At 43.0% G+C, this 22,831-nt stretch overlaps 1 protein-coding gene across 1 annotated transcript in view; it reads right to left on the reverse strand.

Moving 5' to 3' along the window:
• PTDSS1 (phosphatidylserine synthase 1) overlaps positions 1–22,831 on the reverse strand; it is a 360,643-nt gene that overhangs the window by 19,798 nt on the left and 318,014 nt on the right. The window contains exon 12 of the mRNA XM_078686999.1: positions 14,879–14,948. Within this exon, the coding sequence (XP_078543125.1) occupies positions 14,879–14,948 (70 nt within the window). The remainder of the gene's footprint in view (positions 1–14,878; positions 14,949–22,831) is intronic.

A 22,831-nucleotide genomic window follows, 5' to 3' on the forward strand; every position in this document is an offset into this window, starting at 1 on the left:
TCTGCAATATGTAAATAAATATTAGAGAATTGAAGAAATAGGACTTGTAGAATGTTCAATTAGATATTGTTATACCTTAAAGATAAGACTATCATAGGGACCTAAAAGATAGTGCAGTCTAAATAAGGTTTTTAGTGAGTTGTATGTGCAATAATTATTGAATACATTATTGTAGAGTGAGTACCTTTTGGTTAATTTATCCCTAGAGTGACCCTCTCCCCTCTTTAGGTCGAGCCTGAGACCGTGCGCATGCGCTGCTCTGCAAGGCTTCTTGTAAGCACTCTAAACTACTCTGTGTGGGTCTGACTCCCTCCACGCATTGGGTTGGTTTTTGCCTGTGTCATTTTGTCATTGTAGCCTGCAAATGACTAAAGGTGCATGTCCCAGCTCTTTTGCAAAGGTTCACTTCCACACCGTTTTGCTTGCGGTAGCGAGCAGCGGCCGCAGGGCGGCAGCTGCATTCCTGTGCCCGCCCACACCACGCCTCTTGAGCTGCTTGTTCTCATTTGCAGCCTGCGCTCCATGTTTGCACCCCCTCCCACTCTTCCTTGTTTGTTATTTGTAGCGCGGTCCGCCTTCACTTTGGGACTGCGCTTGCTTACTTTATTAATTTGCCACGCCATTTGATTTCACTTTTGCGGCCGTTATTGTTCCTTCTGGTTTTTTTACAGCGCATTACAAGCACCATAACTTTCTGGATTGAAAGTTACCTACATAACTTCCAGTTAATTAGATATCCCAGCAGCGCACACACATTCACAGTTCCTCATCATATTCAGAATTTTTGATTGAAAGTTAACTACATAACTTCCAGTTCATTAGATATCCCAGCAGCGCACACACATTCACAGTTCCTTATCATATTTATACTTTTTTTAAAACTAATCAGTGGAAAGGCACAGCTGGCATGTCAAGGGCTGCAGGAAGCTTTCAAATTAATATAATTAGCAGGCTTTCTAGATTAACACAAAAACATACAACTTTTGCTAGGCTTTACCTTGCCACTGCTTACCGCTACTTTGTGCGACCACTGTGGTTACTCACAAAAAAATGCCTGTTTTTGAGAAACCCATGTTAATAAGTGGGCAGTTTTGCGAAATTTCTCCCAGCACACGCTGGTAGGCCGCATAGGGCTTTGCCATTTACCATTGTACACTAGACCTGTCAATGCGGCGAACACTATTTCAGTCAACGTAAAAAGAAAGGGGAAACATTCTGCATGAAATTACACCCACGGAGAGAGAACCGCTTTCTTACAAGTGTAGTGTGTGGCTCCTGCGTGTTTTATTTTCTTGTTTTGTTTGCCTGCTGCATTTATTTGACCGTTTTCGTTTTATATTTTTGATCTGAAAGGTAATGTGCCAAAAACAATTTATAGGAGGGTTATTGTAGCCAACTTGAAATGTGTAGTACTTGCTGAGGCCTTCCTTGTCTAATTGTGTGTTGTTAATGCTTTTTTGTGCTGTGTTCGGATGGCTTCATTTTACTGTTGAGGGCATCGCCCACTGCATTCTGTGCTGTTAATGTGTCCCTCCTCACATGGCGAGGCCTACTGTCTTTGCCAATGCTTGCTGTACACAGATGCCGCCCAGGTTATTCAGGGTAATGTGGGCTTCCCTGGTCAATCTTGCACAAAAACTGACAAGCGTGTGCAGACACTTTTTACGGATCTTTGCTGTCCTAACGACCTAGAGCTGGTGGTGGGTGAGGAGGGCAAGCAGATCTGTGGCGTGGGTTTTAAGGCCGCCTCCTACCGGCAACATGGAAGCAATTGCTAGTGATTTTTTTCTGCATCCTTTGGGAACAAAATTCTACAAGTAGAACCAAGCTTTGCTAAAGAGATAATTAAAATGAATGTGCCTGTTACTGCCATCCAGTGCGTCTTCCTGAGTCTTAAGAACATCTTTGTTCACTAAATAAAAGTCGAAAGGATACGCATGGTCAATGCTTGTCTGAGTTTACACAATGTGAATAGCTCTCTAGGTTTTGTCAGCCTTTGTCAATGTGTGCAAACTGCAGGTTTTATTGTAAGCCTTTCAATGTGTCTCAACAATCATATACAAGTCTTATATTCACCTTACCTGAAGGATTTCCACGTTAACCGAACTTTGATCTTATGTGCTGTTTTCCTAGATCTATGTATGTGCATCTCGTGGAAATGCGGTTTTGTAGTTCAAACAGAACACGTGCACTATACATTTAAACATACTTGCCACCCAGTGAGTAAATTGATCAATGAGGTCTGATGAGAGTGCGACAGTGACAACGTGTTTACTTCGTATTGGTCAACAAATGCATTTATTTTGTACATGTTGGTATTTACTTTAGCCTTTTAACAGAAAATAAGGTATATTGTGCTGTTTCATTTATGAACATAAAAGGAATCCTTTTCTGGTACTAGTCCGCCATCTGGTGTTCAAACTGATAAATGCAACTCGTCCTTTGAAAAAATTCTGTTTCTCAGGATTGAAACTCATTGCTTCTTAAACCAGCCAATTACACTGAAAGATAACTAATTTCTAGGGCTCAGACTTTACTAGCGCATCTAACAATGTATATATAACATATTCGTATTGGGCAAGGACTGGACAACATCATTAGGTAAGACAAAACGCCAGAAAACAAGGCGCATATTCATAGAATTATCCTTAGCATACAGCTCATATGTGCCATTAATTGCAGCCATCATTAATAAAATGTGTCTGGTGCATGACAATATTTGAAATATTAAACATTGGGTACGGAATTTAAAACCAATAGCCATTGGCAAGATGTAAAAAATCAAATAGTTTGACTCAGTCCAGGCCTGTCTGAGTTCATCAAGCTGTCCAATTTAAATGCTCATTTACTGATATAAAGCTTGGTAAATGCTCAGTTTTAACACACGATAGAACTGAGCTACAGCGAGATTAGGTGATTTAGGCAACATAACATATTATGATCAACTGCTCGAGATCAGGCTGAATATATTCTGGGTTTTTATTACATTAACATTTTGTAAAAATCAACTGAATACGTTAGTGTTTTCCTAAGTCACTAAAAAGAGAAACCTTATAAAAAGAGGTAGAAAAGGGAGTCACAGTATAATCAAAGCATAGGCAAACCCGCATCTCTGCTACCAGAACTCTGGTTTAATGAGAGTTGTGGCATGATCAGAGCCCGGGCAAAATCAAGGCTTAAACAGAGACTCCACATACACAGAGGCTGAATAGTATGAGCCCTCGTAAAATCAGAACCACGTCATATCTAGACCCCTGCTACAATCCAATACGTGACATAATAGTTTCCCCATAAAGTAGGTTATTGGTGACATATTCCTTGTAGCGGTTTTTCTGCCTTTTAAGGCCAAGGTTTCCCACAGGAAATTGGTAGTAGGTCATAAACGGGTCACAGTAGGGATGCATCATAATTTTCATAAACTGCTGTTTCGCTTTCCTAATCTCCTTTTTCCAGTTTAGAAGGTAATAGGAGAATCCCTCAACCCCCTTTCCACACACAGCATGGCAGTAAAGCTTTCTGTTATGTATAAAGCGCCCTATCACCCACAAGGGTATCCTGGTGCTGAGATGGTATAGGACTAAAGATAGTGTGCCCCTATGAACCACTTTATGCACGGCTAATTAGCTGGTCTGTCCATGACTCCATGTACGCCAACAACTACATATTCAGAGAATGCCTACAAGTAAACCCAGGACGACCCTATTCAAAATGAAACCAAGTACCAGTACAATACAGATAGAAAATCAAGGATTTTAATAATCAAATGTAGATTTAAGTGTTAAAAACAGTAATTTCTCGATTAAACTCAATTAATAAAAGCTTTCAAAAAGACAAAAAAAACAACACCCTAGATCAGACCAATGTATTTGCTTCATACAGTATAAATATTAAGTCATAAATGTGAGCACAAGGGGAGAGGACGTGCTAAGAGCAGATGTGGACGCTTCATTAATTGTGCTCTTTCAATATATCACTCTAGATTTGTTTGATTATATACTACTTAGTGGCGCTGTTGGTTTTGACTATATGGGTAGAACGTGCTAATTTTGTTGGCGTTTTCTTTAATTACAAATATAAAAGTGCTTGATTCTATAAATTGTTTGCAACTGAAACAATAAGCTACGACGTGTAGAACTGTTTTAAAGCCTAATGTTAACCAGACCTCAACTAGGCCTCAAGCCCATTTTCTTAAACATGGCTGCTGACTTTATAATATTCATTGTGTGTTTATATTTCTCACTGACACTGCACACAGCGAAATGTGCAGTTTATTTTGAATGACGTGTTCTCTGGGAGCTCTCTGGAGGAAGCATTTACATAGTTTCCAAGGTTCTTCCCTCAAGCACATTGCTTTGTATTCATTACAGATAATATTGTTCATGTCACTTGTTTGTTTTGACACCTGCAGAAGACATTATGTCAGAAGGGATCAATAAATAGTGGTGGGATAGGGTGAGGATGGTAGGATTATCCCTCCATCACTTTAACATAACGTGTATTTGTAAAGCCCACGTTCCCCCAGAAGGGTATCTTGGCGTTGAATAACAAAAGTTTATTGTTACCCAACTCAATGGTACTCATTTTATCGACCACAGAATGATGAGAGGCTGAGTGAACCTGCCGGGATTGGAAGCTGTGACCATGAGGTCGAACACAGGACCCTAGAGTGGACTCATTAGTCCACCAGCTGCCACTTTGCACTGAGAAGTATGTGTGTTGCTTTGAATGCCAGGATTCAAGATTTCTTCTGTCCGGTAGTGCGAAGAGACCACAGGAGGTTAATGAGAACTTAAGCTGATGTTAAGAGTCATGGGCTGTTAACAGCTCCTGGAACTTGCTATCCCTATGCACAGAAGAGATGGCAGTTGAACAAACCTGCCTTCCACGAAGCTGAAAACGGACCATGTGTGTGAACTCAAACAGTGCAATCAAACGTTTTGACAATACAATGTTCCGCTCCTAAGGAGTAGGTGATTTACTGATGGGAAAAGACCTGTGCTACGCTCTGAAAATTTTAAATCAATGGTGGAGTAACAAACCATTAGAAGCTTGAGAAGGACTTGGATGCAGGAAGTGGTGCCCCCTACGGGAACTCTGGTTAAGAACTGCAGGCGGAAATCTGCCAGCAACAAAAGATAGATCTTAGAGCCTATCAATCTTTCAAAAACATCTCAATTACAGATCATATGATGGTCTGGTATGAGGTCTCTCAGTTTCTTTTAAAATGGTTGAGCGGTCTGACAGAAGCTTGCAGGTAGGAAGTATGTCACCATATTCACAAACGTGAATATGTGGTGCAAAGCCTAGGATTAACCGCTGGTAAAGTCACTCTGGGGTAACAAGGTATCCTTCTATGGGCCGGTGCCCTGTTTAAGCTGGATTAATATCATTGATGTCAGTGGAAAGCATAGCACAATGTCTTTGATCAGCCGATGAAAAGACTCATTCCACACATACTGCCAACAGCGGTGGCTTGCTCATTTTCCATTGCCAGCAACTAGACTACTGCTATGTATAGTCCTGGCAAAGAGGCAACGTCAGACTCACCTAGAAGCCCCCTAGAAAGAGTCTGCAATCTCCTTCCTTCCTCTCTGCTACATAAGGCCACCTAATTGTTGCTTCGTGCTTCTAGTTCAATATATAGTAGTCTATCAATACTGCTCAGAAGAGTTCATGGCAAGTTAGCCTTTAGGAGCTGCTCATACACAAAATGACTTTCAATCGAAAGGGCTCTCTGACAGTTTTTGGGCGATTGGGGCTTGGAAATATGTGTCTTGCAGCTCTTTGGTACACAGTCAGTCACCCTTGTTGGAGCCGATTTAAAATCTGGTGAAGTGTCACCATCCTGAAAATGTATGTCCTCACCCACTTGTTTGCTGTTCTCGTGTCCAAAATGTGTGTATATGTTTTTCGGACCTTACTGTGCACCAGGAACTACCTTGAGTAAATGCCCTTTTGTCTTCTTTGAAATGGATTTGCATAGACCCTGAAAGTGTTTTGTGTTTGGAAGAAGAAATGTGAACCTTGTATCATAGCCAACATCCCCCATCACACATAATATCTATTTGTAATTGTGCTGACATAGAAGTGGGCTTCATTGCAAGCCAGTGCTTTCTGAGAAGACTCTGGAATACTACCTCTGAGGCAGATATCATCCTAAGTCTTTAATGTGATAATGGACTGTGTCAACATACTGGGTGTAAGGACATTGTCTGACTACCGAGGACAGGACATAGCCTTGGTGGAAAATGTAACCATCCTTTCGAACAGCTCTTAGTAGAAATACAAAATATGATGAAAAGTAGTTCAGGAGATCCAAAGATATCATGGAAAAACGAACATTTTCAGAAATAAAAGGGGTGAGACAATAGACTGTTACACAAGCAGCAGCCTTGCATCAAAAGTGCCCAATGGAAGGTTAGAGCACAGAGAAACTGTTCACTTGCGAACATCAGGCCAAAGAGGCAGGACCAACTAGCAAGAAGGTGGTTATCTGGGCATAGTAGACCAACTCTGTCAAAAGGATTTTGTGGGCATTCTGGCATGTACAAAGGAAGTCCATCAATGTACACATTTCTGATGTGCTTGTGTTTGTTTGCTTCTCAAGAACTGATCTCAATTCCAGCCCCCCTGTAAAGAGGTGGTTCCTCTCAGTGGAACACCGTCCACAATGTCCTCTTGATGCAGGCTCACAATGGTCAGCAGGCTCCCCAGGTTCTGGACTGAGTTCCACAGATAACTTGCTTCTGGTCAAATAACACTCTAAGAGAGACAGTGCTGGCACAGGCATCTGCCAGCACAAGAGGTATACTACTGCTTCAAACTCAGGGTTCACTCCGTTCCTAACAGAGAGCACTTGAACTAGTGGTAATAACATGCCCTTAAGAAACCACTGGACTATTACCCTAGGCTAGATCTGTCCTACCCTCATATCTTCATTATAGTCACAGTCCTGTACAAGGGGCAAGTTTGCTTCACACCCCTTTATCCTGGGATACTTTGGAACATCTAAACCAAATAAGGATTTCTCTTCAGATTTGTATAAGGAGCTTGTTCAATCTGCTCTCACTTTGGCAGTTTGACAATCTTAGTCCTTCTGGGGTTCTCTCTGCCCCACCCCAAAATGATCGACTTCAAAAAGCCAATTCTCCTTGGACAAGCATAGCATTCAGATCAGTTGGCATTTTTTCTGCAGGTTTAGCAGGATGGGCAACATTTAAACAGGGTATTTTTCTAACAATCCATCCACCTCCAACCCTCCTCCTGCCAAGTCAGCCTCAAACAAACGCAGTCATGCAATAAAAAGACGGACAAAACAAAAGTGTTTAAGTTGTTCGTCCATTCTTTCCAGTTGGCACCGTGGTACTGGAAATTCCTTTCGAATGTTGATGCTTAAGATAGAGCTTCTGCTTTGTCTTTCCAGGAGCACAGGCAAGTATCCCTGAACATGAAGGCGGAAATAATGATCAGAGGGGAAGCCAGAGTACCATACTGGGAATAGGAATCAAATGGTTAAGGATGGGCACGCCTCAAAGGAGAGCCAGTGTGGCACTGTGTGCTCTATGCCATCAAGGGTCTCCATCGCTGCTAGCGCACAACACTCATTGAGGTGTGATGTTACCAGTCTTTAAACAGATGCTAAACTTAACCAGTTTTGGGCCAACAAAGTCAATTGATAACCGTCCTCCAATCTTAAAAGCTTTAGTTCTCTCAAGGGAGAGGTCTAAGCCTCTCGGATGGTCTAGAAATAAAGCCACTTCTGCATGACTGATGGATGAGGGGCTGGAAAAAGTATAAGAGAGTTTTTCTGCACAAGACAAACTCCGAGAATTCCTTTATTTGTTTTTTACTTTTTATTTGTTTTTTATTTTTATTTGTTGAGCTTTTTCAAGAACATACAGCATTAACTAAGAGAAACAAAACAAAAGAAGCAAAGCACAGTCGGTAGGTATACAGATATCTTAGTTCAGTAACAAGATTGGTGTCTACATCAGATCATAAAGTTTACATACAGCGTCTACCGGGCACATTTACAACATAACGGATACACCAGGCCTTCCAATATTGCACAATATGTAACACCGCTGGCAGACTATTTACTTAGACCGTATTTGTAGCTTAACATGGAGAACATCAAGTGTAATACTGATCGTAGCCACCTGACCAGGTGTTTACGATCTGTCAATCTGAGTTTTCGCGCAAGTACGCTAATAGGGGTTCCCAAATATCTCTGGGGCGGGACGAGGCTGGAAGGAGCTCTGCATAAGTCGACAGCTGCCCTTTACAGTACAGGAGATCTGAGAGCCAGTCTTTAAACTTTAGGGCACGTCCTCTGCCGAGAATTCCTTTATATTGTCCATTAGACAAACTAGAGTTTCTGCCCCTACACCCAGAAAAGCCCTCCGAGCTCCAGGAATCTCGTTGGGATCCAACATATGGAGGGTTCTACCTGAGGGGATTCAAAGATCGTCAAATGATCTGTCATCCAGATGAACCCTCAACCTAAAATAGATGCATCCGCACACATTGTGAAACGGCTCCTCTGAAAGTAAAGTATCTCATAGGCTCCCACTCCGAGCTGTTGTACACGGGCATTTGATTTCACCTTCCAGTCTGAAACACCAGCAACAGTCTGTCCTGCAAATCACTGAGAGAGACTCACAAGGACTCATGCTTGCGGTACCAGGAACATGTACAAAGCCATCAAGCCCAGAAACTCGACCACCAACCACGTTATCTGAAACGAGTTAAGAGCACACTGCACAATCATGTGCTGAAGATTTTGCACCCTTTTCAATACATTTTGTTCTCTTTGTTGCGATCAATGACTACTTCAGATTTTACATGTACGGTAGTCACCCCAAAGCCTCCACTAGCCTTCCAAACACAATTAGTGTGTCGTGCATTTCAAATTGAAGTTTTCAAAGCAAAGATAATTCAGAAAAAAACTGTTGGAGCGCGTCCAGGCTTGTCACTAAAATACTACACTAGACCCTAAAGCCAATGCCACCTCATTCACTGTGCCCATACTGGAGTGTACATGAACTAGATCACTGTGTCCCTGCTGCCCCTCAAAGGTAACCAGCCTAGGCCAGAGAAGTGGCTAGACTTTATCAGGACTGCTGTCTGTGCCATTTCCCACACAGCACGGCAATCAAAGATCATAGGCAGGTGACATTAAATGCATGGGTGCCCGTTTGGGGGAGCAGACTACCCCTCAACCGACTTACTCTGGGCACTGCAGAAGGCAAAACAATGGGCGAGCACGCCTGGGGCTATGCCAATGGGAACTGAAGCGGTTTCCATTTGTAGGCGATTGTAAATGCAGCAACATACTTTGTCCACACAGCAAGCTGCAAAGGCCCTCCTGGATTTTGACTGTCACCATGGGGATGCGGTCAAGGGTACGGAAGACGCACCGCAGAAAATTGTCAGGTGCTTCGTAAACTTAATAAACACAAGTCAACAGTGTTGGGTTGTTTCTGGTGAGGTGTTACTAACAGTAATGATACTATAAACCTAACACTCGTTTCTTTGACCTGCAGCACTCAGAAGTTACATTACAGAGTCCACTTGTTGATGGTGAACTCCTAGAGGCAGTCTGTCCATAGCAGTGAATGCTCCAAGAGCAGTTCAGCATGACCTTGGTGCAAAAAATGAGCCAGGAGCATCTGAAGGCTGCTATGCTGTGATTCCACAGTGGCTGAAACAGAACTGCACTGCTGAGATTCAATGGGGCACCCCAACAGTACAAGCCACATTAGATCAATGACGGCGAAGAATAAACTAAGCGCCTCAGACAAACAACATGGACAAATATACTGATCTTGCACAGGATCAATGCACATCTACCCAAATGAAAAGTCTGGATGTCTTGCAGCGTAAGGAGCCAGGAGTCCTGGGCCACTCGATTAAAGATATGTTGACTGTTTTCTCCATGATGCAGTCACCACAGATCTGAAAATTGGTTTGTGTGGAGAATCTGAGAAAATGACCTTGGTAAATAGGGTAGCAAACACAGCATTAGGGGACCTGACCAGCTAGCGGAGAGCAAGCTCCAGCATGAGACCAAGAGAATTCAACTCTGTGTCGAGGAAAATCCAGATGCAATTATATCTGAATGGTTCATCTTCCAAAACGAGTGGATAGGCCAAGCATGGAATTGTTCTTGAAAGAATGGACCACATTGGAATTTAAACCCAAGGGTTTCAAAGTAGAGAGGGAACATGGAGCCCACGATTGCACCTCCTCCACCTGGTGTGTCATTCTGAACAGGAAAATTCCAGCTGCTGAATTACAGGGAAGAGAGGCTATCTGGCATGCATTAAGGTATATATGGTTGATGACACGTCCCTCATGCTCTTCCCAGATTTAATAAAATCAGTGAAGCAACAAAGGCGGATCCTTAATACTGTGACGGAAGGATGTCACAAATTTAACCTGAAACATTAGGTGCTCTATGCAGCTAAACTAAAGCTACTCTGAGGACACATTCTGGCATTATCTCACCAGAGTAAGCGTGAAACTAGCAGGAAAAATATCATGCAGCGGGGAAGCCAAGTGGTCTTCATTTTGAAGAGAGGATCACCCTAGAACACCTTGGGGCCAAGAGATCCCGTGAGGAAAGGGATCCCAGGGCCCTTGCGTTGCATCACAGTGCATTGCGATAGTTAAAGTGTTCCAAACATAATTCATAACGAAGAAGGGAAGTGAATACTTCACTAAACAACTGACTTGGTGGGTCTTTTCCATTCTTATAACCTGGATGGGGTGCCTCGGAACCCATTTCCTGTATACAAATTTGTGCACGATTATCGAATAGCAGCTAACTTATATGGGACTATTTGCTTTCGTACGTACTTCTGGCAAGATTGGTGTGTGTACATTTACCTGACAGCTGAAAATTCAAACGAAGAGGCAAAGATTTAAATATCTGTCACAGCCTCTGAGGTCATAGAATGGAGTCCCCACAGTGAAATTCTCTGAACCAAGGATCCGAGTGAGAGTCTATGAAGGTAGTGATCAGAGTGAATGGGCTGTCTGTGAGAATATCCACACATAGGGCACAAGAACAAATCGTCAAGAGAAGGGGCATAAGACAGCACTCTTGGAGTGGGGAATAATTGCAGGCATCCCGCCATCAGACAAAGTGAGAAGCAAGTCATAGTGACCTGATGGAAGCACTAGAGAACGTCACTGTGGATCACTCATCTAATAGTTACATAGGGAGGGTCATAAAGCAGGTAAATTACTGAGGGCTACTAAAAACAGAAAACTCACACGTAGAGAATCTGTATTAGGAATGACAAAGGAAGCAGAGTAAGCACACTGTTTTCTGGGGAAACATTATATGCACAACCTTCTCTAAATAATAAAGAGGTGGCACAGACTACATTAGATAATAAGGAGATACCCTGGCTTAGAGCAGAAGAAAAGGTGGTGGTCCTTAGAGGAAGAAGAATTGATTAAGTCTGTAAAAGACCGCAACTCTGGGGGAAACGGTAGGTGGTGATGGACTCCAAACAGAATTTTACTCAATGTTTAGGGACACACTAATGGGTACCATTCTTCGTGTATTGGAGGACTTGTTGATGATGATACAAAGCACATACGCCATTGTCCAGGCTGAACATTGGCAAAGCATAGTTAGCAAAGATCTTAAAAGAGTCACTGGTAATAAGGAGTTTGGTACACTTGTACCTTCCTACCAAACAGGAAAATGGCCCAGGACTCAGTTTTGGATGAAATGCTGCACAGGACAACAGTCCAGAACATGAGGCATTTGACGCATATCATGGGGAAATCTATCGCACTGGGCTCTCAAGCACAGAGAAAACCTTCAGCACAGTTTCTTGGGTTCACCGGTTTCAAGTCGTCCAGTATATGAGTTATGGCATGAACTTCTTCGGATTGGTAGGACTGTTATATATAAAAACAATCAGACAAAGTAAAAATATTATGACCTTTGAAAGTTGGATACTAGGAAGGGGAACCTGTGTGGGCTGTCTCTGCTACTTTTCAAGCTAGAAGTAGGGAAAGTGGCGTGCAGTTCACTGAGGGATCGGGCCTAAGCATTAGTGTTGTGGAACATGTGCTCTTGCTATGTGCGGACAACATGCCGGTACATTAGAAAGATGTAATGGTGACCGCATCACCCCATTGCCGTGCCTGATGTTTGCAGATGACCTGATCCTCCTCAGTCGAACAAAAACCGGATTTCAAAAGCCCTTAAACACCACAGCCAAATACTCCGCTACCAACTCTTGATTATCAACTTGAAAAAGTCCAAAATAATCTCTCTCAGAAGGCCTCAGCAGCACTCATATCAGTGGTACTTGGGGGCAGATAAAATGGAAGACGTGCCGGAATACAAGTACTTGGGAGTGTTCCTGGAAAGCAAAGGGACTTAAAAACCACACCTGGAGCAGCTACGACCGAAATTCCTCTCCCTTACAGCCGCATTTAAGCGCATTAAAGTAATGTAATGTAAATGTAAATGTAAATGTAAATTGATACTTGTATAGCGCACTACTCACCCGCAAGGGTCTCAAGGCGCTTGTATGAATACCGCTGTGGAACCCATCCTGGCTTTCCCTGTGAGGTGTCCACTCATGGGCACCCCCAAGGTGGAGGCCAAGCATCCTTAGCGTTGTGGGGGCCGTTGTGGAGATTAAGCAAGCTATTGCCCAGAGTTGCAGAGTGGGACTCCATGATTGGAATAGGCACCGAGGAGAGAATTATCAGGTCCGTGGAATTTTGAGCCCAAGACCCGCCGAGGCGGGGAATTGAACCCTGGTCCCAGGCTAGACATCTGCATCAGGGTCTGCCGCTCTAACCATTGAGCCACACTTCTCCACGTAGCCATAGGTTCGTTGAACTACCTACCCTTGCTGTAAATAATCCAGGCAAAACTAATCCCCAAAATCGCATATGGCAGCAAAACCTTAAGGAGGAGAGATGGGCTCCACCTGGAGAAAGTCTCCACCAGGCTCCCTACAAGCATATACGTCATCAGCCCAGGTACGCCTCAAGTTTGGTCTGGACAGGTTATCAATAGCGAGAGAGGATGCTTTCATCGAACTTTGCTGCAAACTAAAGAAGGCAAGCTCAGCAACACTCAGCTCCCTCCTTTGGATAGAAATGAATGGGAGGAACCACTCGCCAGCCAGGGTTTACTTTGACAGCTCCTTGGCATTACTAGGCATTATGGACCAATGGGAATCCTTCGGCTCCTACCATCAAATCAAAGCAGCAGTTAATAAAAACGACATGGCCCGCTCGCTGTTCGCAGATTATGAGCCCTTTGTCAAGAGACAGCACGCCTGGCTTACGTTGTCCTTTTACACTGAATTAGCTCCCCAATCATATCTGGGCATAGCCATCAAAGTGCGACTTAAAGGAGCTGTCATGACATTTAGAATGGGATGCCTGCCATCATATTCACATCTCCACCCATGGAAACGTGCACATAAGACAGGTTTATGACGACTTTGTGTCTAGCCCCTGAGACACTGATTCACCAGATATACATTTGCAAAGGCAACATGGAAGATCGGAAAAGAATCCTCCGACCCATCTGGAATCAGAAAGGTCTTCGAAGCTGTAGGCCAGCAATGTTAGCTTGCTTTAATGGGATGGACATGCAACTCAGCTGCAAACTTATGAAATACCTGGAGAAACAGGACCAGATGATCTCAAGTACCCCTGGGATTCAGGCAACTCCAGGTCATGCATATACAGCCCAGCCACCCTCCGACCCAGATGCAACAGCCAACACTGGACTCATGGAAGGGAGCAAGGGCCTATAGGCAGGCATTATGAAGAGATCAAGAAGCAACCCAGGCATGACAGTTCGTATTTTTTAATGGAAATAGCGAGGCCCAACTGAACTAGAGAAGGAAACGGTATAACTGACCTCTTTGCACCCTTAGAATGTGTTTTACACTTGAGACTGCATTCCCTCAATACAACTAGCAGCTCCAAAATGTGATAAGGCTTTTAATCTCTGATGACAGCTACGACTTATATTTTAGTAAGCTTACAATTTATTTCATACCTGTGAGATTGCACTTTCTTCACACCTTTAGCACTTTAAAACCAAGTGAACTTTCTTAACTTTTGATAACTGGCATAACTATGTTTGGTTCTTGGCGGGTTTGCACAGTTGCTATGCACAGACCGACTCATCTGTTGTCAATATTGGTCTGTGCCAAAATCTAGATTTGTTGCTATTTGCACTCGATGCATTGCACCATGGTATTTTATGGATCGATAAGTAGATCCGAAGTTCTGAGCCGCTGGCAACGTTCCAATGTTTTTAATTGTAAAAGTTTTAATTAACTGATCAATAAACGTAATCAATTTAATGGTGACAGCAAAAGAGGCACGTGACCCACGAACCCCCAGACTCAAGCACTGTCCAACATGTTGTTTTGGAATGTTATACATCCCGGTACACAGCAGGGTGAATACAATGATGTAGAGGGCAATTGTGACATCCATAAAAAGGTACTGCTCAGTCAAAGAGAAAAGGGATGCAGATCGGGAATGCAGGCAAAGAAATAATTGAATTATCTAGGTTTCATCTCATATACTCGAATAAACTCCACCAAATGATTGGTCTCTTAAAACATTCCAAAAAACAATCAACATAAGTCAGTTAGCATTATCAGTAAGGAGTGGAAGTATTCAAAAACGCAATGTTGCCATTGACGCTCCTTGCCAGCCCGATTCAGCATTTGTTTCCAATAAGATTGCCTATCTTGAGTGCTCTTTGTTACTGAGAAACGTGCAACACTTTCCCACATCATGGAAAAGGACGGAGTACAGGGGAGAATGAACAATCTTACTTAAAAAATTGCAATTTGCTGTTACTCACCGGTACTGGAATCTGAATGGTGCCATGGAACATCGGTGTTGTAAGTGCTATCTTCACATTCTGACAACGTCTGCAATGAATAAATAAATATTACTTAGCACTCTCTCTTTCCATTTCTATGCTTTTCATGAAGAGCTAACTCCCACCATCTGTCATCAAACGTTCACTGCACACCAAGGATGCACTTGCCTCCCTTTGCCCAGATTTTAAAATGCAAAGCCTCATCTCCAGAGCCTAGGATGGAAACCTAGTTTCTAAAAGTTCCTCCCTCTAGAGCAACGCCAAGTCCACTCATTCTCCTTTTTCAAGAGATTTTTGAGGGCTCTTCGGTCCAATAGTATTATTAGCTTTAATTTCGGTTAAAAACTATAAAAAAGCAGAACTAAAATCCTTTGCTTCATTTAACAAAATCAATACAATTCATACTTATTAGATCGTTTAAAACCATTAATACATAAAACCATCCGATACTTCATTTGAAAAAAATCAATGCAATTCATACATGTTTGATGGTTTAAGAAACCCAACAGTATCGATACAAATCATAATTCGGTTAAAATCATTAAATAATACCATGAAACATTAGGATCTTAGGCTCATCTTGCAATAAAAAGCACCATTTATTAACATTTTTGACCCATCTTATTGCGTGCAAATCCAACTGCAAATAGATGTCTACTCAAACTAAAAATTATATAAGGTGAAGTGTCATGTTTCAGGACTCTTGGAGCTTCTTGATATCTCCTGAACCTCAATTCGTTGCATAGTGGGTAGATCCATTCCTCCCTGATCTTGTCATAGGATGTGCAAAAGAACAAACTGTGCGATATTGTTTATGCTATCTTGGGTGCATAAAGTGCAAATAGACTCATCGGTTTTATTATGTGGCTTTCATTTTACAGTGAAGGCTTTGACTTGGAGAATTCCATAACGGAACTTCAGGTACAATATTTGATCTAGATACTGTTGAACATTATCTAGGAACACCTCAAAATTAGGGCTCGGATTTACTGTAAGAAATTGCCAAGGTAGCCTACCTAAACTTGGATTAGAGTGAGCAGTGGTCAAAACATGGGCACAAAATACTTGCTTCAAGTGTTTCTTAGAGTTTGGTGTTAATGCTTGTGGCTCACTCCAATAAGAGGATAGGCCAAGTTTGATAAGCCAAGTCTCAACATGTCGGAACCAAGGGAAGGTTAAAGTTCTATCTAATTTCAGCAATTGTCTTAGGCCTTCCCTGTAATGTACAAGTTACTGTGGAGTCCCTAATCTGATCCAGTAGAGTATTGGTCTCAGAACTGCAATGTGCTCTATCTGTTTGAGGTTTAGATCATAGTACATGGGTAGTAATGGTGTCAACAAAGGAAAGCTTAATAAGCCTCTCATAAACTTGTTCTCACGGTGGGCAAGCTGTTTTATATTGCCTGTCCCCCACAGCTCTGCTGCAAATATGGCAGCTGTTTGGGCCTTATGTTTGTAGATCTCCACAGTCAGTGAGATCATCTTGGTTGTGGAAAAATGATGCTTATTAGAAATAACCCTTGAGCAGTGTGCGTGGACCGTTCTTGTTCGATTTACTTGGGGATTCCATGGATTATCTAGAATCAAGTGTTATTCCCAAATAACTAAAGTTTTATACAAGCTCCACTGTTTGTTTGCCAACTATTAAGTTTCTCCTGAAAGTCCTAAGGGATTTTATGGCAATACACTTAGTATTACTGGTACTTATTCCTAATCCCTTTTCGATGCAGTATGCAATTAAACCATCTAATAAGTTTTGAAGCGCCTTGGCGTCTGTGAGATCAGAATGGTATCATCTGCAAAAGTAACACAGGAACAGGGGTCCCACAGAGCTTTCGGCATTTGTGGCTAAAATTCCAGAGATGGTCTAAAGCATCATTAAGGTAGAGTGAGAACAGGGTAGGTGCGAATACGCACCCTTGCCTCACTCCTCTGCTGATAGGAATGGGTTCTGTAAAGTCATCATTCAGGCCCCAGCAGACTTTGGCAAAACTAGCTTGGTGCAACCTAATTATCTGGGTCAAAACATCGTCAGGCACACCCTGGTTTCCATAGTGCGGCCCATAGAGGCCCTTGTGGGGCAAGTTCAAACGCCACCCTCAGATCTATACATGGATGGTATTATTGGTGATCTATTCATTCAGTTTATTTAGGACTCGCCTGCCGTATATTTTCTGCATTACGTCTAAAAGACTCATCAGCCTGTAGTTCCCTGGTTCATGTTTCCTCCCCTTTTTGTAAATTCGTACTATTTTGGTCCCTTTCCATGTGGAAGGGGCCGGTGCTCCGGATACGATTGCATTGCAGATTACAGTGACATAGGGTACCCAAATCTCTTTATCACGCTTAAACAGATCACCCAGAATGTTATCCATACCAGGGGCTTTACCAACTTGATAGCATCAATTGCCTCCACCGTTTCTTCTAATGTGAAATTGATTGAATATTCCATATCTGTGTTTGGGGTTATTAAGAGGTTGATGTTGTACATGCAGGTGCTCTAATGGTTCAGAGTAAAGGTCTGTGAAGTGTCAAACCCAGGTAACTGGGTCCAGGTAACGCTCTGTGCAGGTGACCGAGTTCTTGCTTCCTTGGGCAACTATTTTCCAGAATTTCACAGTACCTTTGGACTTTGCCGCTTGCAACAGGTCATTCCAAGTCGTCTCCTCCCAGCTCCTATGTGCTCTAAGTAGAGCTTTCTTATAGTTGTCCCATGCCTCTCTGACCATCAGTGCATTTTCAATTTTTAGATCTCTTAAGTACGGTCTTCTTGGCCTGTTTACATTCCGCGTGGTACCACGGATTACATGTGCTGTCCAATAGATATTTCTAATAAGCCTTTAGACTCTTTCGCATTGTACGACTCGCAGTTTCTGAGTGGGTTTAGGTCGTCCTTGCTGTACTGCTTTATTGCATAAATAGTTCTTAGACTTTATGATTTCGATGCATATTTTGACAAACATGTTCCTGCTTGTATGTGCTTGTTCTATATTGCCGCTTACTATTATAACCTCTAGTACAGCACTCACACGTTGTACTTGGGCCTGGTTCACGATTCATAAAACTGCAAATAACAAATACTGAGAAAGGCTAAAGATTACACACATACTGCACACATGCCTTCCTAGCCTATCTTCAATTTGTTGTGAAGCAAATGGCTCAAGAAAGCAAACCACCCCTGAGTGGATGCATACATGATTCAATTACACCATATTTTTAGCTGATGCCACAAACCTATGACTGGTAAGCCAAGAGATCAGAACAAGTTACAAAAAAGCCATGTAATGAAAATATGCAAAAGAGTTGGCCATCAAGTGTATGTATGCATGGATGTGGCATTTGTATTGCCTAAACATAATCACACGGCAGTGGAGCTCATCAAAGACAAGGCCAAGGGAGAAACTTGAGCACTGCTGGTTTGGTAGCTCTTCCCTTATTACGGACAGTGAGAGACCCTGCATCTCTTGAAAGGAAAATGCTACTTACCAGTATGCATGTAGAGCTGCAGATTCTTACACTGTGCATTAGATCGCCACCTGGTGTTGGGCTCGGATGATTGTATGTTGTTGTCGTCTTGGAAGAAGTCTTTGTAGTCACGAGATAGGTGACTCCTCCCTTGGACGATAGTGCGCATGGGCATCGGCTCCATCCTTAGATTGTTTTTCACCTTGATGGGAAATTATGGAGTTTGTAGAAAGAAGAAAGGATGTCCATGCGTGTATATCTAATTAAGATAGAACTGGAACAGATACCGGCCCCGGGGAGGCGGGAGGGCGTGTAAGAATCTGCAGCTCTACATGCCAGAACAGATGCATACTGGTAAGTAGCATTTTCCGTTCAAGGCATATGAGCTGCAGATCTTACACTGTGCATAGATTGTACAGCAGTGTCTCCCCTTAGCGGATGGTCACCTGTATCTGTTGCATTAGTTTGAAAGAGGGTTTTGAGGACAGCTTGGCCTACTGCAGCTTGCTGCTTAGCTTGCACATCAACACAATAGTGTTTAGTGAAGGTGTGTGTTGTAGACCATGTTGCAGTCTTGAAAATGTCTTCTAGGGGAATGTTCCCTAAGAAAGCCATGGAGACTCCTAGTTTGCGTGTGGAGTGCACCGTAGGCGGAACTGTTAATGTACATTTTATTTTTTTATAGCATATCTGTATACATTTTTCAATCCACCTTGCAATTCCAGCTTTAGAGATGGGGTTGCCTTTATGTGGTGGAGAGAAAGCTACAAACAATTGCTTTGTTTTGCGAAAGGATTTGGTCCTATCTATATAACCGAGGAGAGCTCTTTTAACGTCTAGTGTGTGTAGAGCTCTTTCTTCTTCAGAGTCTGGGTTTTGGAAAAACACTGGTAACTCTACAGATTGGTTTAAATGAAATGGAGTAATGACTTTTGGAGGGAATTTGGGATTTGTTCTGAGAACCACTTTATTACGGTGTAATTGTAAAAATGGTTCTTGTATAGTGAAAGCTTGAATCTCACTTACTCTCCTAAGAGAGGAAATAGCTATTAGGAAAGCTGTTTTCCATGTGAGGAATTGCAGTTCACATTTGTGTAGAGGTTCAAAAGGTGGTCCCATGAGCCTTGTTAGAACAATGTTTAGGTTCCATACTGGAGAGGGTGGTAACCTGGGAGGAATGATTCTTTTTAATCCTTCCATAAATGCTTTAATAGCAGGAACTCTAAATAGAGACAAATGTTGTCTATTTTGAAAATATGCTGCAATTGCTGCCAGTTGTAGGTGTATAGATGAATATGCCAAATAACATCTTTGTAAATGTAGAAGGTAACAAATAATATTTTGGATGGAAGCATCTAGGGGATCAATGTGGTTAACGTTGCAGTAAAGGACAAATCTTTTCCATTTAGCAGCATAGCAAGCTGTAGTAGTAGGTCTCCTGACTTCTTTAATGATATTCATACAGTCTGGTGATAGGTTAAGATAACCAAACTCTAAGACTTCAGGAGCCAGATCGCCAGATTCAGTTGACTTGGGTCTGGATGTCTGATGTCTCCATGGTTCTGCATTAGCAGGGATGGTGTCAGGCATAGTTTTTGGTGTGGAACTAGGGATAGTTCTAGCAGAGTTGTATACCATGGTTGGCGTGCCCATATGGGAGCTACTAAAATCAGTTTGAGCGACTGTTGACGTAGCTTGCGCACTATTAGTGGTGTTATTGGTAGTGGCAGAAAAGAGTACGCAAATCTGCCTGACCAGTTCATCCATATCGCATTGCCCTTGGACAGCGGGTGCGGAAACCTGGCGGCGAAGGTTAGGCATTTCGCGTTTTCGTGTGTGGCGAACAGATCTATATATGGATGACCCCACTTGTGAAAGAACGGTTGCAGAACTTGTGGATGTAGTTCCCATTCGTGAATCTGTTGTGACTGCCGACTTAACAGATCTGCTATCTGATTGTGAACTCCTGGAAGGTGTTCTACTAACAGATATATGTTTTGTGGAATGGCCCATCTCCAAATGTTCTGTGCAAGCTGGGACAGCTGTAGAGAGTGTCCCCCCCCCTGTTTTTGTATATAGTACATAGCTGTCATGTTGTCCGTTCGGATTAAGACAGCTTTGTTTTGTACTTGTACTTGGAATGATTTGAGTGCTAAGAATATTGCTAGCAACTCTAGGTGATTGATATGGAACGATTTGTGTTGATTGGTCCATTGTCCTTGAGTTGTATGATGTAGGAGATGGGCTCCCAATCCTGTGAGAGATGCGTCTGCTGTAAGTACTATTTGTGGAACAGGTTCGAGGAATGGCCGCCCTTTTGTCAAGTTTTTGGTGTTCCACCACTGCAGAGAGTGATGTGTGCGGCTGTCTACCAACACCAGGTCTGTTAGTTGTCCTTGAGCCTGATTCCAATATTGTGCTAGACATTCCTGCAACGGACGCATTTGCAGTCTTGCAAATGGTACAATGAAGATGCAAGATGCCATCATGCCTATTAGTCTTGTGGTAAATATTTTAGTAATTTACCTTGATCGGAATTTCTAGACAATATCAATAAGTTCAAAGTATGAAGAGCAGAGTCCGTGGTGGTTCGAATTCAGGGTCTTTATTCAGTAACTCGAGTTAAGGGAGAGCTCCGTCACCTGAGGAGGATCGGAAGAATCTCTCACTTTATTATCTGAACACACAGTATTTATAGCAGGAAAAGAGGAAGGAGCTTCCCTTCAATGAATGCCCGGATCATACGTTAACATAAAACAGAAGTCATGACCATAAAAGGAGGCAGCGTCATGAAAGAGTGAAGACATGGTAGAGGAGATAAGGCTGCGTCATGATTTAGAATGAGGAAGCACAAGAGAGGCGAAGGTGTGGAGAAATAACACTAGGCTGGTTCCTTAGATAGGGGAGAGGTGGTCGTGACAGGATGTCTGTTTGTCGTGTTTCAGCATTCGGGGGCTCTTCTTCTTGGAATTGGTTATCGTGGTTTAACAGAGTGGGGCCCATTTCTCAGAATTGGCCAGATTATAGGGAAATGGTTACAGATGGGGGGGGGTCTTGTTCTCGGCATCGGCTTAACCACAGTAATGTACGGTTTGAGTGAGGTAGTTGGTTCTCGGAATCGCTTTGACCATAAGGATAAGCGTTTGACTTTTTGGGGAAGGAGAGCGCGTGTGTGACTACATGAGGCGCATGATCAGCGCGTGGTCGGTTCGTGCTCGTGTTCTCGTGCGCTCGTGTTTTGGCATGATGGGCTCGGGGACATGACGGAAAAGGGTGTATGATGGGACATAACTGTACGATAAATAATCATTTTCCTCATTCCCTCCTTGTCCCATAATATACCCTTTTAAAATTCTTTGCTTTTTCTAGTCCACCTCTATACTCATTAGGTCGTTTACTTGCTCCTGTAACATGATTCTTTATCTTTCTTTCTTTCTGGTCTGGGTTTTGGGAATGCAGGTAGTGATACAGAAACTTCAGAGTGCTGGACCGCACTGAATATAGAGGCAGCAGGTGAAGAGAATAGCTAGAGCAAGACCTAGGACTGTAAGCACCTTCCATCCCCATGAGGACAGGAGGCTCCAGAGCCAACCAGTCAGGGACCAGGCACCAGTGTCTGCATCTAGTTTTCTGGAAAGTATATGAAGGCGGGAAATAGCGGCATACACCGAGGGTGCATTATCTGGGATAAATATACAGCAGCTGGATCCGATCAGTTCACATACACCAACACGCTCAGCCAATATGATGTCTAGGACCATACGGGTTTGTAACGTCATGAGTCTGTCGGCAGCCATCTCAGCGGTGATGTTACTTAATGCACCGGCTGTTTCGTTTATGGCTCCCTGGACTACACGAGTCAGTTGTCTTATGTGGCGGATGTTGATCATAGGCCCCCAGAATGGGATGACTCCTTTAAAGAAATCGCCAGCCTCTTGGCCTGCTGTATCTTCAGCATCTATGGCCCCCCTTCGCCGTCTATTAATTATGGTCGGGGGGTCACTGAGATGATAATCTGCTGGGGCGGTGTAGGTAGGGGGAAGGAGAAATGCAATGTAGCATTTTCCAGACCAGCCTTGAGGTAACCAAGTGCGCGCGTGAGATCCACAGATAAAGTAGGTGTTGGGGGCAGTGGCCATCGTTGGGAAATTTGGATCAGGTAGGGTGTAGGTCTTGTTACATTCACTATCTCCCATTTTCTGACCCTTGCCCTTTCCTCTTACGCAGAATAGGCCCTGGTGGGGCACGGCCCATCCTCCCTGGTCTGTCTGTCTTTTCTGGACTGAAAATGTCTCCCTAAAGGAGGTGGTGTCATTAAAGAGGGAGTAACTGGTGTTTTCACTAATGTCTGCTCGTCCCCATGTTGCTGTGAAAGTTACCATCCTTGCAACGGCTCTTACTGTTTTTGTTTTTATCTCATTCCAGGTACTAGCGTTTTTGATCGGGGTCTCGGGAATGTTCCTAACA

Source organism: Lissotriton helveticus, chromosome 4_1 (assembly GCF_964261635.1).
Source record: "Lissotriton helveticus chromosome 4_1, aLisHel1.1, whole genome shotgun sequence".
Lineage (NCBI taxonomy): Eukaryota > Metazoa > Chordata > Amphibia > Caudata > Salamandridae > Lissotriton > Lissotriton helveticus.